Genomic DNA, 13,020 nt, shown 5'->3' with positions numbered 1-13,020 from the left:
ACCTTTCAACGTGGGTATAAAGACAAGCCTTTCCCAAGAGGGAAATGTTGGTCTGTCGTGAAGCTGGCGAATTTAAACCAAAATCAGCAGTTTTCAGTCAGTGGCACAGTTTTTTTTGGTAGTTTTTGTTATTCATCAGAAAGGAAATAAAATCTGGTTTATTATAGTTTTCAGATAACTTCAGCTCAAAAAGATGATCTGCTCAGTTGGACATCTTGAGCACCTTACCAGAGGCTTTGGGAGTAACACAGGTTTTAAGAAATTCCTGTTTTCTTTTCTACCTTAAAGCTCTCCCTTGTCCTCCAGGCGCAAGGCTGGATTCAAAGGTATGACTGAATGTTGTACCTTAAATGGAAATGCTCAAGTAAAGGGCTTCTTTGTTCTCTTGGTCCATCCCTTTGCAAGTACTGACTTGATTTGCCTGTGCATGTTGGTGTAAGGCAAGGTGGTGGCACTATTGTTCCCTCAACCCTCTGCTTTGGAGGAAGTTCTCGTGCAAAACCCAGAAACAGCATATGCTGATGGTTTCCAGTAAGAGTTGACTGCTTCTCAGAGGAAATTATTGTGCAGAGTCAGGTCTTACGCTAGTATGATGTTGGACACATGCTAAATAAGCATAGAAACTATTCCAGTAGTGGAATAGTTTCTGTTTATCCTTAAAGCATGTTTTTCATTGTGTGCTTGTGTCAGATGTCCATGTGTCATTTAGCAGTGACACAGCTAGGAGGGGTCCTAGAGGCTCTTTTAACGATGTTTTTCTTTAAGTGGGTGAAATAACCTAGTGCTGAGTAACCTTAACGTATTAACCTGCTCCGTAGTGAGACCATTACTGTCCCAGTGGTTCTATATACGACTTGTATGGTTATATATATCACTATTTACAGCATGGAATGAATTATACTGAGTTGTGGAGCTGTTATATACAATTTTTAGACTATATGAAAACACTTTTCTTCAGCGTGATATACAGGCTGTGTCTCGTAAAGCCAATATCTGCTCTGAGCGCTGGGGATGAAGATACTGCAGTACCTACCCAGGGTTGCTCACAGCAATGCTGCCAGATGAAGCCTCTTGTAACACAGAAACATTAACATACGACTCTTCCTTCACTTTTTCCTTTTTTTTTGAAAAACAGACCAAAACAACCTTCCTAGGCTTAGGCAGATGTTAGACATTTCAGGGTTGACTCTGATCCATTGATTGTTGTAAAAATGTAAATTAAAGTAACTTAAGAAAATAAAACCAAAACCTCCTACCCCCCCCTCCACAAATGGTTTCTTAACACAAAACATGGAGCCTTTCAAGATATTCCGTGTACCAACAGTAATGTGTCACATGTTGAATTTAGATCGATGGCTTTTTTATGGAAATACTTTTGTGTTTTTTGGGACAGTTGGGATGGTCTTTGTTCTTTTGCTGCCGTTGTCAGGATACAGTAATCCGTTTAAAAGCAGCAGAAAAATAATGGTTATGAAATATGAATTGCTACATGTGCAGTTTGAACTAGATATGGAAACAAACCCACTTAAAAGCAAAAAAGTTTTGGTGTTTGCTTGATTTTAACAAGAGAAAGTCTGAGTAATTTATTTGATATGTTATTTCCAATCCTGATTGCAACTAGTTTTTCTGTCTGAGGTAAAATGATAAAGACACACAAGTAGTCCCATGTGAAAGTAACTCTTGGATGTGAATGCAGTCTTGTTTGCAGGTGAAATTCTTCAGGGAATGTACTAGAGACACTTTATTATATAGATGAACTTCTATATATACATGCTGTACTTGGCATAATATATATTAAAATACTGATATTTTTCAAGCCAGACAAATCTTGATTCATCTTGCATTATGATAAAGCAAATAGGTTTTGGATATCATAAGACTAAAAGTTGTATATGTGAAGCTAAGTTTACATATAGAATCATAGAATAGTTAAGGTTGGAAGGAACCTTAAGATCATCTAGTTCCAACCCCCTGCCATGGGCAGGGACACCTCACACTAAACCATGTCACCCAAGGTGCTGTCCAACCTGGCCTTGAACACCGCCAGGAATGGAGCATTCACAGCTTCCTTGGGCAACCCATTCCAGTGCCTCACCACTAGGAACACCCTAGATCTCTCTAAAGATTTTCTATCTCATACAGATTTGCCTAAAGCAGTTTTGGATTCCAGCTGGTCATTTTTGTGTTTTACGGCTAGAAACTCTTATTTGGATAGGGAAAGCTTAGCATCTTAACTTTTTTTTGCTTGAAGAGTAGCTTCAGATGACTTACTTCTAACTATTTGTCTGCTGCAAGTAAGATTAATTACCTAAAATATAAGATTAATTACCTAATTAATTATTAAGATTAATTAAATACATAGTTTATGAAGTTCAGAAAATAAAACTTTGGAAAGTGCATTAACAGTTCATGCTTCAAGGAATACGTACAACTGATGGCACTTTTTCCTTGTGACTGTGTTAAGGCTTTGACCTTGAATTTGTGCTTTATCCCATAGACTAAAAAATAAAGTACTCTTGGAGTGAGCTGTTTCTGTGCAATTGCAGGATTTGTACCGTTATGTCACTGTTGCATCATGAATTTCTGGTTTCTGCTGTTCCTGTTACTTGCGCGATGCATGTTCAGTGCAGTGTGAGTTCAAACCCTTGTCAGCCTTTTTCTAAAGATGAGAAAACCAGTATCAGTGTTGGGACTCTGTTTGTCCTGTGCAAGAGCAACTTTTTGTCTCACACTGCTCTCTCTGACACCCATTAGGCCCAAATCAGTGTGTAAATCTATGAGTCCAAAAGAAAGCACGATTTTGTTCCTGGGTATTCATTTATTCAGAAGCTGCTGAAGTTGGTAGGGGTCTGTCCGCTAACTCTCAAGAGTTTCAAAATAAGGCTGAGCTCTCTGTTTCTAATCCTTCTGATATTCACATGTTAATGAAGTTTGACCCTTTAGTTCAGTGTTCTTTCTTAAAGTCCCGTGAATTGATATTAGAAGTTAATCTTGGTTTCTCTTTATATTTCTTTGGCCTTTGTATTTCCTAGGGTGGAAGAGTCACTTACTGCATATTGTTCCAGTTGTAGATGCAGAAAAACCAGAAATTTTTGAGGATCATGTGGCCTGTGCAGAAGAGGAGGAGACATCATCAGTCCCTTCTCATCCATTCTTGGCCCGTACTCGTGTCTTCCAATATTGTCAGTTACTGTGTGTAATGTTAAATTTCAGCTTGTTTTACCCCGGGACTTTCTGCAATGACAGGGCCTCCTGTTGACATTCTGGAGGGATGTAAGTTAATTCCATTACTGGGTCCTAAGACTTGTCAGGTTTAACTTCCTGACTTATTGTTTTGTACTCCTGCCACCAGAGATGCCCTCTTGGTGTGGGAAACAAAAGGAAGCCTTTGAGGCTTCTGACAAGAGCATGAGGTCCTTCTGCCTCCTTCCCTGTGCATGCCTGCTTTGAACCCTATGGTAGGACTTGGGGTATAAACCTTGCAGCAAGACGCCCAGTGACTCCACTCATCTGTGTATAGCTGTGCATGTGCCAAACCTGAGAGGGAAGGGAATGAGCCAGCAGAGAGCCCTAGAGTTATGTCTGGTTATCTGTCAGGTAGACTGTTTGTGAGAGGCAAGTAATGTCATAGAACAGAGGAGATCTACAGCCTTGCTGGTGATAAGACCACCTTAGCAGTCAGTTTCATGACTGTTATTCCCGTGTGGACGTGCTCAGAGCTTGTTTAGTTGAGACAGCTGTTAAAAAGTGGTTTGTCTGTATTTTCCCAGTTTTACATTAATGATTTCTGCCATACCTTGTTTGCAAACATTGTTTGAATGTAGATATCTGCATCTTACCTACTGAGTTATTTTAAAATTAGATGCTGATGGAGAGGTTTGAAGTACTTCTGTCTGCTAGGCTTTTTTCCTTGCAAACAAGTCTAAGCTTTCTTCTCAAAATTAAACATCTCTTTGTCACTTTGTGTCTTATCAAAAACTTGCAGACCATGTTATGAATATTTTGAGAGCTCAGAGAAGAACAGAGCTCTCAATCTGTTCAGCCTGGGCTGCTTGCCATTGTCTTGTCCTGCATGTGTACCTTATGTGAAGTAATTATCTTTTTTTTTGGGGGGGGAGGGGGGAATATATCTTCATATTTCTCTGTATGCTTACGGTGGAGACAGAGGGCAGGAGATGAGTATCTGTAACCAGTGGGTGCAGTTGTCTAGACTCGACTCTTACCTGTTGTGGTTTTTTTCCTTTTATTATTGTGCCTGAAACTTGAAGTCATTCTCTGAATGCAGGATAGCACTGGCATGAGTCCTGAGAAACAGCTTCAGATTTGGCTGCGAACTAAGTTGTTGAAAAGTACTTATGGAGGCTTTCTTTGTGTTGCTCTTAATTATAATTTCTTTTCCATTAACTAGAGACAGATAATAGAAGCTTAGCACTGGAAAGAACATTTTGTAGAAAACAGCCCTGCCCCAGGAAGGGGATGAACTGGTGACCCTGTAAGCTTTTCTAGCTCAAATTTCTGTGCCTTTTTTTATGAGGACAGAACAGAAAAAGGACCAAGAACACTTTGAGGCTTTATATCTGTTCTCTGCTTAAATAAAGAGGAGACACACAGAATCATGTTTCCACAATGTTGATTGTGTTAAATGGGACTCTCTGTTACAAGTAAAGTTACACTGATCTCGGGATAAATACGAGGGATCTCTAAACAGTGGGGAGAATTCAATGAGCCTGAAATAAAAGCGTAGTCAGGCTGCACTGACAAACTCTCACAGGAGCACATGTCAGCCTGTGCATGTAGAGCAGGATATAAAGCACCAAACTGCTAATTGGACATCCCAGCAATGGAATTTGTGGGGGCATTTGTCACACTTGTCTCTGCAAGGGTGATCGCCTTGCCAGAAAGTAATAATTTGATATAGGAAGCAGCATTTAGGAGGCTGAAATTTTTGTTGCTGATCCTTTGTAAAGAAGCTACTATAGAACAGAAGCAAAGGGTATAGAGAGGTAATGTTTTTTAATTAAACTGGCTGATAGCATTACAGAAAGCAAAGAAGTCTTTGGAGTCATGGACCATGACTCTTTCCATGCCCTCTCTTGTGTCTCAGCCAGTCTAATAAAAGATGTTGCCTCTCCCTGTAAAATTCTTTTGTACCCTTGTTAATTGTGTGTATAGCAACACTGCAAGCATAGAGCAGCACATTAGACACAGCTGCTGCCTTTGGAAGAAACCTATTAACGCTTTGATTGTCTTTGCATTTCTCCAGGTCGGATTCGTACAAGGAGACAGAGCTCTGGCAGTGCCACAAGCGTCACCTCAATGCCTGCTGATACCCGAGGCCGCAGCCGGGCTAAAGTAGTTTCCCAGTCCCAGCGTAAGAAGTGTTTTATTTCTGGGGGAGCAGAACAAATAATTATTAATATATTTATCTTGAATTATAGTAGCATCAGCTGTTGATGGGGCTCAATTCTGCTAATGACATTTGGACATGTAACAAAATGAATCCCTACTCAGACAGTCTGTGCTCTTGCTGACAAATAGAGCCCCAAATAGTGCTTAGTTGCTGCCTTTTTTTTTTTTTTTTTTCCCCTTTTGTTTTACCAGCAGAATTTCATGTTGCTGTGATGTGTAGGACTAAACTTGCACTGGGTCCCACTGAGACACCCTCTGTGTCTGACTGCTGTCCTGGGTTGTTGCCCTGCCAAGCTTCTCCTGCTTATGTGACCGTATTGCTGTATGTGTAACACGTGAGCTGTCTAAAGTTAATGGGATTTGGCATCAATTTAAAATAGGACATCACTTATTTTGAGTAGATACAGGAGAGGTGGTTCTGCTCTCTGATGCACTTGACATATCTGTGCTCTCTGGCTTCCTGGCAAAGGCTTGGTTTTCCCCTAGGAGCCATACATAGGGTGCTGCTGCATATTTGTCATGTGTATCTAAGGAGAAGTTTGTCACCTAAACTTTAAAAGGAATTGGGGAGAGGGAGAAAGCCACTCATGTTTTGAGGACCTTCAAGCTTGTGGGCAGGAGGAGGTGAGGTTTGTAGAAAGACCTGTTTGTTCTGAGGACTTGTCTTGCTTTGTACCCTTATTTAAAAGCCCTTCTCTGTTCATTCTCTCATTGCTTTGCTCTGTCATGCTGGAGGGATGGAAAAGCAGTTTTATAGCCTTGTGTTAGGCTGGGAGAGCTGAAGAAGGAAGTAGTGTATTCAGGATGGGGCCAAATGGAAATCTTTATATTGAAGTCATGAAGGCATTATGGCTTTGGTATGCTCATCTAAAATGATTTCTTTGGTTTGGAACCCAAAACTGATCTAAAGCCAGAAATGACCTTTTTTCCTGAAATTAGCTTGGTGAAAAGTGATCAAACCAGATGAGACAAGTCTCAGAAGTGTTTAAAGAATAGTTGAATATCCAAAGGTTTCAAAGACTATGGGCTTAATTGCTCTTACAGAATGACTTATGAAGGTTTAGGATGGTCATACCTGAACCAGCTGCCTTAGTCTTGCTTGCTGAATCCTGTTTCCAGCCTAGCCCAATGAGATGTGATCTCTATCCTTAAGCCAGACATTGCTTGAAATAACTTATGAATTTAAATATGCTACGGACACAGGACCAAATTCTCCTTGCCCACACAGTGGATAACTCTGTTGCAATTTTGCAGACTGGGCAGGGGTGTAAATTAGAGCAGATCTTGGGTCTGGGTGTGTTGGTTAACATTTAGCTAAGAAAAGTTGATCAACCTTGGGAGATTCTTAGTTGCATCTGCACATTAACTCACTGAATTCTGCAGAGGCCTTAGGAGTGACATGTTTGTAAATAAATCTGTCTGTATTGTGTATAGCATAAATGGCATGCTGAACGCTGTATTGTCTTGCTGTCTTTTAATCCACTTTTTGCCTGTCCTTTGGTCTGCCCTCATAATCAAGGATCCAGATCAGCTAATCCTGCTGGTGGTAAGAAACATTTTCCCTTTCTTGCTTTCTCAATTTCCTTCACATTTTTTAACTGCTAAGCTTTTAACTTGTTTCCCTCATTCTATCCTAACAATGAGACTTAAAAAGCACTTTCTTAAAGTCATAAATCCAAACGTGTATGGCAAGTGATTTTGCTTTCTCATAGTAATCAAACATGGTAAGCATACATTTAGCATATTGAAGCTGGCTCATTGCTGCAGCTGAAACCCTAGGTGCTAAGTTTTCTTCCAGATACTTCAGTGCAACCTTGCCGACTTTCTGGTGCAAACCCACTGAGTGAGATTGCTCAGTGTGACTGAGAGGAGTCTTGGCTTTAGGTTGTGGATGCTGTGTGTGAGACTGGCATCTGTCACAAGTATTCTCACTCAGAGGGGACGGGGGGGAGGGATATGGGAGCAAAGCCAGCACCACATACAATACTGAAATATGTTATTTGATTGATCTAGAATGGCTTTGGCCAAGAAATTGGAGGGGGCAAGTAAGTTAAAATAATGCATGTGTTATGGTGTTGTCCATGAGATCAGTAGAATTGCATATCTTCTTAAATTAAGACAGAAGAACAATATTTAACTCTTGCTAGGTGTAATAGTATCTGGAACTGAAATTTTTGTAACATGTATAGATACTTTTTATGAAAAATCCAACATGAATATTGGGTCAGAATGTAAATGTTCAAATGTTCTTGCCCAAAAATGTTCTTGCAACCTTTTCAAATACACTTCTCCTGGCTGTTTTAGCAAGCAAATTGAATATCAGGAATAGTAGTATCAGCAGCAAATTTTCAGTGACATATATATACCTGAAGAAGAAAAGAGATTCTTGAATCTGTTACTCTTGCAGTTCTTTATGACTAATTCTAAGCTGCCATTACTTCCTTTTTTAACAACTTGTCAAATGAAAATCCACAGGTTAAAAAAAAAGAGTATTATTCAGCTCATTGAGTTAGACAACAGGACTGTTTCAGATAGAAATACTGCAGCTGGAATGTAAAAATGTAAATAAATCTTTGTCTGCAAGACAATCTACTGACTATGTGGCTTAGAAGAAATATGAACTTGCTGTGGACTGTTCAAACAGACCAGGAAAACAGGCCAACTACTCAACTTGCTAAAAATTTTCTCCAGCTGAAAAATAACTAAATAGCTTAGGTTTGACCAGTCAGACCTGAGTAAGCCAGCATCTCTACAAATGTGATGTGCTCATGTGGTTTACCCCTTATTGTGCTGATGCGCTTCTGTTATTGTAGGAAAGTAATGCCACCACTGCAGTGTCGCATGAAGGTGCCTGAGCTACACTGCAGCAAATTATTACCTGTGCCAGAAGCCAGCATGCTGCAGCACAGCTCTCCACATGGGTTAATTTGTGTTGCTTCCCAAGGAGGTGAAGCAGACTGTGAATTCCATGCTGCTCCAGCAAGGCTGCTTCTGGCAGCTTTGCAAGCTTGCCCAAAGCCAGCTGGGGTATTCATACACTGCAGTGTCTGCTTTGGTCTTGAACCCAAGTGGGCATCATTGTTCATATAGGCAGGGTTGCTGATGTTGGTGTTTATTGTCCATGAGCTTTCCTCAGTCTTCTTTGAAAGCCCATGGGGAACACTCACATTAGTTTTTCTGAGTGATTTGGATCAAATTCTTAGAGCTGATTGTGTTCTAATTTTTCTGTCATGGTATTTAATCTTGAGGGAGTTTTTTATTGGTTTTTGTTTGTTTGTTGTTGTTTTTTTAACTTATTTCTGGTTCTCTTCTAGCTGGTAGCCGGTCCAGTTCCCCGGGTAAGCTCTTAGGAAGCGCCTATGGTGGCCTAAGTGGTGGAACATCCAGAGTCCAGCCGGTGCCATCATCTTCAGAGAAGCGCAGCAAGATCCCTCGGAGCCAGGGATGCAGTCGAGAGACGAGTCCCAGCAGAATAGGACTAGGTAAGAATAGCCACTGCAGTGACATACTGACAGGCGTGCTTGAAGGAGGAACTTTCCTCTTGACTAGGAAACTGTCTATGTGTTACTGTTATTCTTCTGAGTTTTTCAGCTGGCAAGTTAATGTCATTGTGTTTGTGGGAGAGTAATTTTAATTTTCCAGGTTGAGCTATAGTTTCAAAGTAAGCCTAAAGATGTCATGAGATGTCTTCTGTTTGAAGTTCAACATGAGTGATGTTATTAGATCAGGCAGCAAAAACAGTGTCGTGAATAACCATTGCAGCAAAAATACCTCATTTGACATCAACAGCTTAGTCTTAAAATGAATTAAGCAGTCTTTACAGTCAGTTGGAATCAAGGGCAAAAAACACCTTCTTGGATTATTTTAGAAATTTTGCAGCTTAAATCCTTTGCCTCTGTCATCCTTAGTATTTGGAGCCACTGTTAGACGGCATTTTAGACTACGCTTTAATTGCTCTGCTCCCAGTATTCTTGTTTCAATGACTGTTATGTAAATATTCTATAATAGTTTTTATTTTCAAATTTATGAGCAGACTTTTTTTAAGTCAGGTGAGTAAGCATCATTATATATAAACTTTTGTGTATCTGAATGAGGTGAAAACCTGTTCAGTGTGCTGTCTGAAGAATAAGTAAATACTGTTTTCATTTTTAAATGGAAATGTTTTCCTGAGTTTGAAGCTTACATAGAAGAACACCACTTTAATACTGTTACTAAATTATTTTATATCTCCAAAGAGTTCACTAGTAGGTTGAAATTGATTGAAATTATAGCCCTACTGTTGTCAAGTAAATTTTTAACTATTGCCTTGGCAGTTGTATTTTACATTTAAGCTACCTTTCTATTTAGAGTATGTTTTCAGTAGAGAAGTATCTTACTAATACTCCAAGTACATTGAAATGAATTTAAAGCACCTGATTGCATATGTGGTTACGATTCATTAAAGAAGTTGCATGTTCATTGTGATTTATTTTTTCCAAATTCAACATTCTTCTCATTTCTGATCTATTTTATTGGCCTCTGTATTAACACATTGTGCTTTTCTGTTCATTGCTTTTAAAATGTAAAGTGCCTCCCAAATATTAGAGGTAATTGTCCTGCTGTCACTCTGCAGAAGAACCCTGTTTTTTTGGGGGGAAACAAAAAATGATGCATAGTACCATCACACATGCTTAAACTGATCATCACATTATGTAGTCTGATTTGGATGAGTCTTGAGCATCTAAAGGGAAATTGCTATGTGTAAAATCCTCACTCTTGGGTTGCCTGCTTTCAGGTATATTATGGGAGCCTTGAATTCTTTTGAAAGTGTGATTTGTATCTCACTGCTCTGCTGTGCTCCCTGTGAACAGTCAGTGCCTTGTTCTTTGGGAGCGGGAGAGAACTCTGACAGATCAATCAGCTGTGTGTCTTCCATGCACCCCCCTCCCTGGGTTTGATGGCCACAGCATGTTCTTTTGGGCTGTTATGGGAAAAGGAGAGTCAGACTCACTTGTGTTGCCTTTACTGCTCAGTTGCAGAAATTCTGCCTCTTTTGGATCTTGAAAATGGTAATATTGGCTTGGATGGAAGATAGCTTTTGAGCTGTCTTGTTTATACCATTATTTGTTTGTATTTATCACTTTATAACATAGTAGCTAACAGTATTTTATGCTTCCGTATTGTGTTGCTTCAGTCCTTATCTTTTCTTGGCATATTTCTCAATTTTCCATTTGTTCATTTCATTAAAGAGACTCCCACTCACCTTGGTCTTAAATATATCGACAGACTTTTTCAAAGTCTGATGTGCGTGAGTGCACATTGCAGTGCAGCTGGTGTTGAACCATTGTGCAGATCAGGCTGTTAGAAGTGGGTAATTCCTGGATCCTGCTCATTACTCATCCATTGATACGTAGTTTTTGTAGGGGTGACTGGGAGTTGCAGCTTGACCAATGCTGTGTGTGAAGATTAAGCACACAGTATGTGGGTCCCTGTGTGCAGTTGGGCTTTATACAGGAACCATCTACTGGAGTTTTTCAGGCCCTTCTGAGGCAGTAACAACCTAATAGAGCCTCTGCATGTGGATGCTCTTTAAATTTCCATGATGACAACAGATATCCGTGAAATGTGTCCCTTCTGTATTCTGGAAACCTTGTAGTAGTACATTGTTTTCCAAGAAGCAGCACAATGAGGCACGTTTGGTATGCTGAAGTCCTGCGTGGTCACCTATAGGGCCCTGTTCTGTGATGCTTTAAGCTTGCCTTTGCTGTCTGCTCAGTGGAGATTTACTAGCAGCAATAATCTCTTGGGGAAGGAAAAGTCCTTATAGTCCACATAATCTCAAGCTTTACTTTGAACCCGTTAAAGGATATTGCCTCAAAAAAGCTAATGTCCAATTCCCATGGATTGAAAGTTTATCTGCCTGAAGCTTTTTTTTTTTTGGATGCTCAGCAGATTATGTGGCACAGTTGAATCTAAAAGGAGTGAGAAATTTGAAATTGTCATTCTCCAGAAAGTGCAGCAGGCACAGCTGAGTCTCAATTTCATGCAGCAACACTCCTTCTGTTTGGGTTATGCTGTGTGTGTTTATTGGAAAGCTGAAGGCAGTTCTTGACTTGCTTCTGCTGGGTGTACCCCACTGCAGAGCTTTCCTTTGGTTGTTTTAGCAGCTTTTACAGGCTCTTTAAAATGCTTGCATTGATGTAAAGAAAGTGTCTACTGATTTTTAGTCTCCACTTAAGAATCATTAAAAGTCACACCCTAATGAAATACAGGTTTCTTCCAAGTGGTAGATTGGTAAACAGGAGCACTATTGAGTTCTGCTGGTGGGATTTCCATCTGTTGGGTTCCACTGGTGTAAGACAGCCTAATAGTGTGTTTTAGTAATGGTGTGAACAGTATCCAATTGCTTTTGATGTTCTGGATGAAACTGGTAAAACTTAGATGTACAGGACACATCTAAAAAGCTGGGATTTTATTGAAAACAAATCACTCGTCCTTTTCTAGGCTCTCAGTCCAGAGCTGGCTGTGGGCACACTGCTTTCATCCTGCCTACTCCTTTTAACCAATTTTGCTACTCATTTACTTGATTTCTGCCCAACTTCTGGGAGTTGGGAATTCTGAAATTGAGACTCGTGTCTGTGTTTTCCACCTTTGCTGCACGTACTGCAGACGCAGGCTGGGACAGCATGAGATGCTTGTCTAAATGACAATGCTGCTGGCCCTTACTGTTAGCAGTATCTAAAAGAAGCTGATATCCCCATCTTCCTAACATAACACTAAAAGTGAGGCAGGTGCCTGGGAGTCTACAATAGATTTATCATTCAGTACTTTTCAATCCATTCTTTTTTACGTCCTTCTGTGTTTGAAACATGTTAATCTTTAGTTTGACCATTATTCATGATGTATCTGGTGTTTGGGTTTAGGCGCTCTGCTTGTGCAGTCAGTATCATGCTTCATCTGTGGTATGATCTCATGCAGTTAAAGTGCATTTTCTTCACACTTCATGCTGCTGCTGTTAGCTGTTATGGAAGGAGAATGTACTATGTGCATTCATTAATTTTATTTTTTTTTTTACCATTCCCATTTCTCCCTGTCTAAAGAGCCATTGCTGGTTTTAGTATTATAGACAAGACTGACAGATCTTCTTTACTTAAGAGAAATGACTGCTTGTGTAAACCTGATGTGAAGGCTGCCATTATTTACATATAAGCATGAGACCCAAGAATGAGAAGTTTGCTTCTAGAGAGTCCTCAATTTCAAGCAAGTATTTGTGTGGAAGACTTGAGAGTGTTGCTCTCACCTGCAGTTCATCTGTCAGCTTTTTTGCTTGTACTTTCAAGGTGGGATTATTGTACTCATGGACCACAATTTCATCCAGTTCGTATAAGTGTCGGTCTTATTTATTACAAGACCATCTAACTCAGAAGTTTTAGACATCATAGTGATCTGATCAACTTGGTCAATAGCTCATCTTGTATTGTCTGTCATCAAAGGTCAACCATCAGAACTGGGAGGGATTTGACAAACCAAGAATCTGACAGTAGTCTGTATTTGAATTTTAAAGCCTAAGTATGAAGGTTTCTGTTTTGTTCTGTACTGTTTTACTTGAAAGGATAGTAATAGAGCCGGTAT

General features: G+C 39.9%; 1 protein-coding gene across 1 annotated transcript in view; it reads left to right on the top strand.

Annotated features, from left to right (window-relative positions):
* CLASP1 (cytoplasmic linker associated protein 1) overlaps positions 1-13,020 on the top strand; it is a 175,695-nt gene that overhangs the window by 99,815 nt on the left and 62,860 nt on the right. The window contains exons 20-21 of the mRNA XM_080620322.1: positions 5,264-5,371; positions 8,724-8,891. Coding sequence (XP_080476448.1) covers positions 5,264-5,371; positions 8,724-8,891 — 276 coding nt within the window. The remainder of the gene's footprint in view (positions 1-5,263; positions 5,372-8,723; positions 8,892-13,020) is intronic.

This window comes from Psittacula echo, assembly GCF_963264785.1.
Source record: "Psittacula echo genome assembly, chromosome: 6".
NCBI lineage: Eukaryota > Metazoa > Chordata > Aves > Psittaciformes > Psittacidae > Psittacula > Psittacula echo.
The sequence above is the reverse complement of the archived record's forward strand: the minus strand, read 5'-3'. Positions and strand labels throughout refer to the sequence as shown.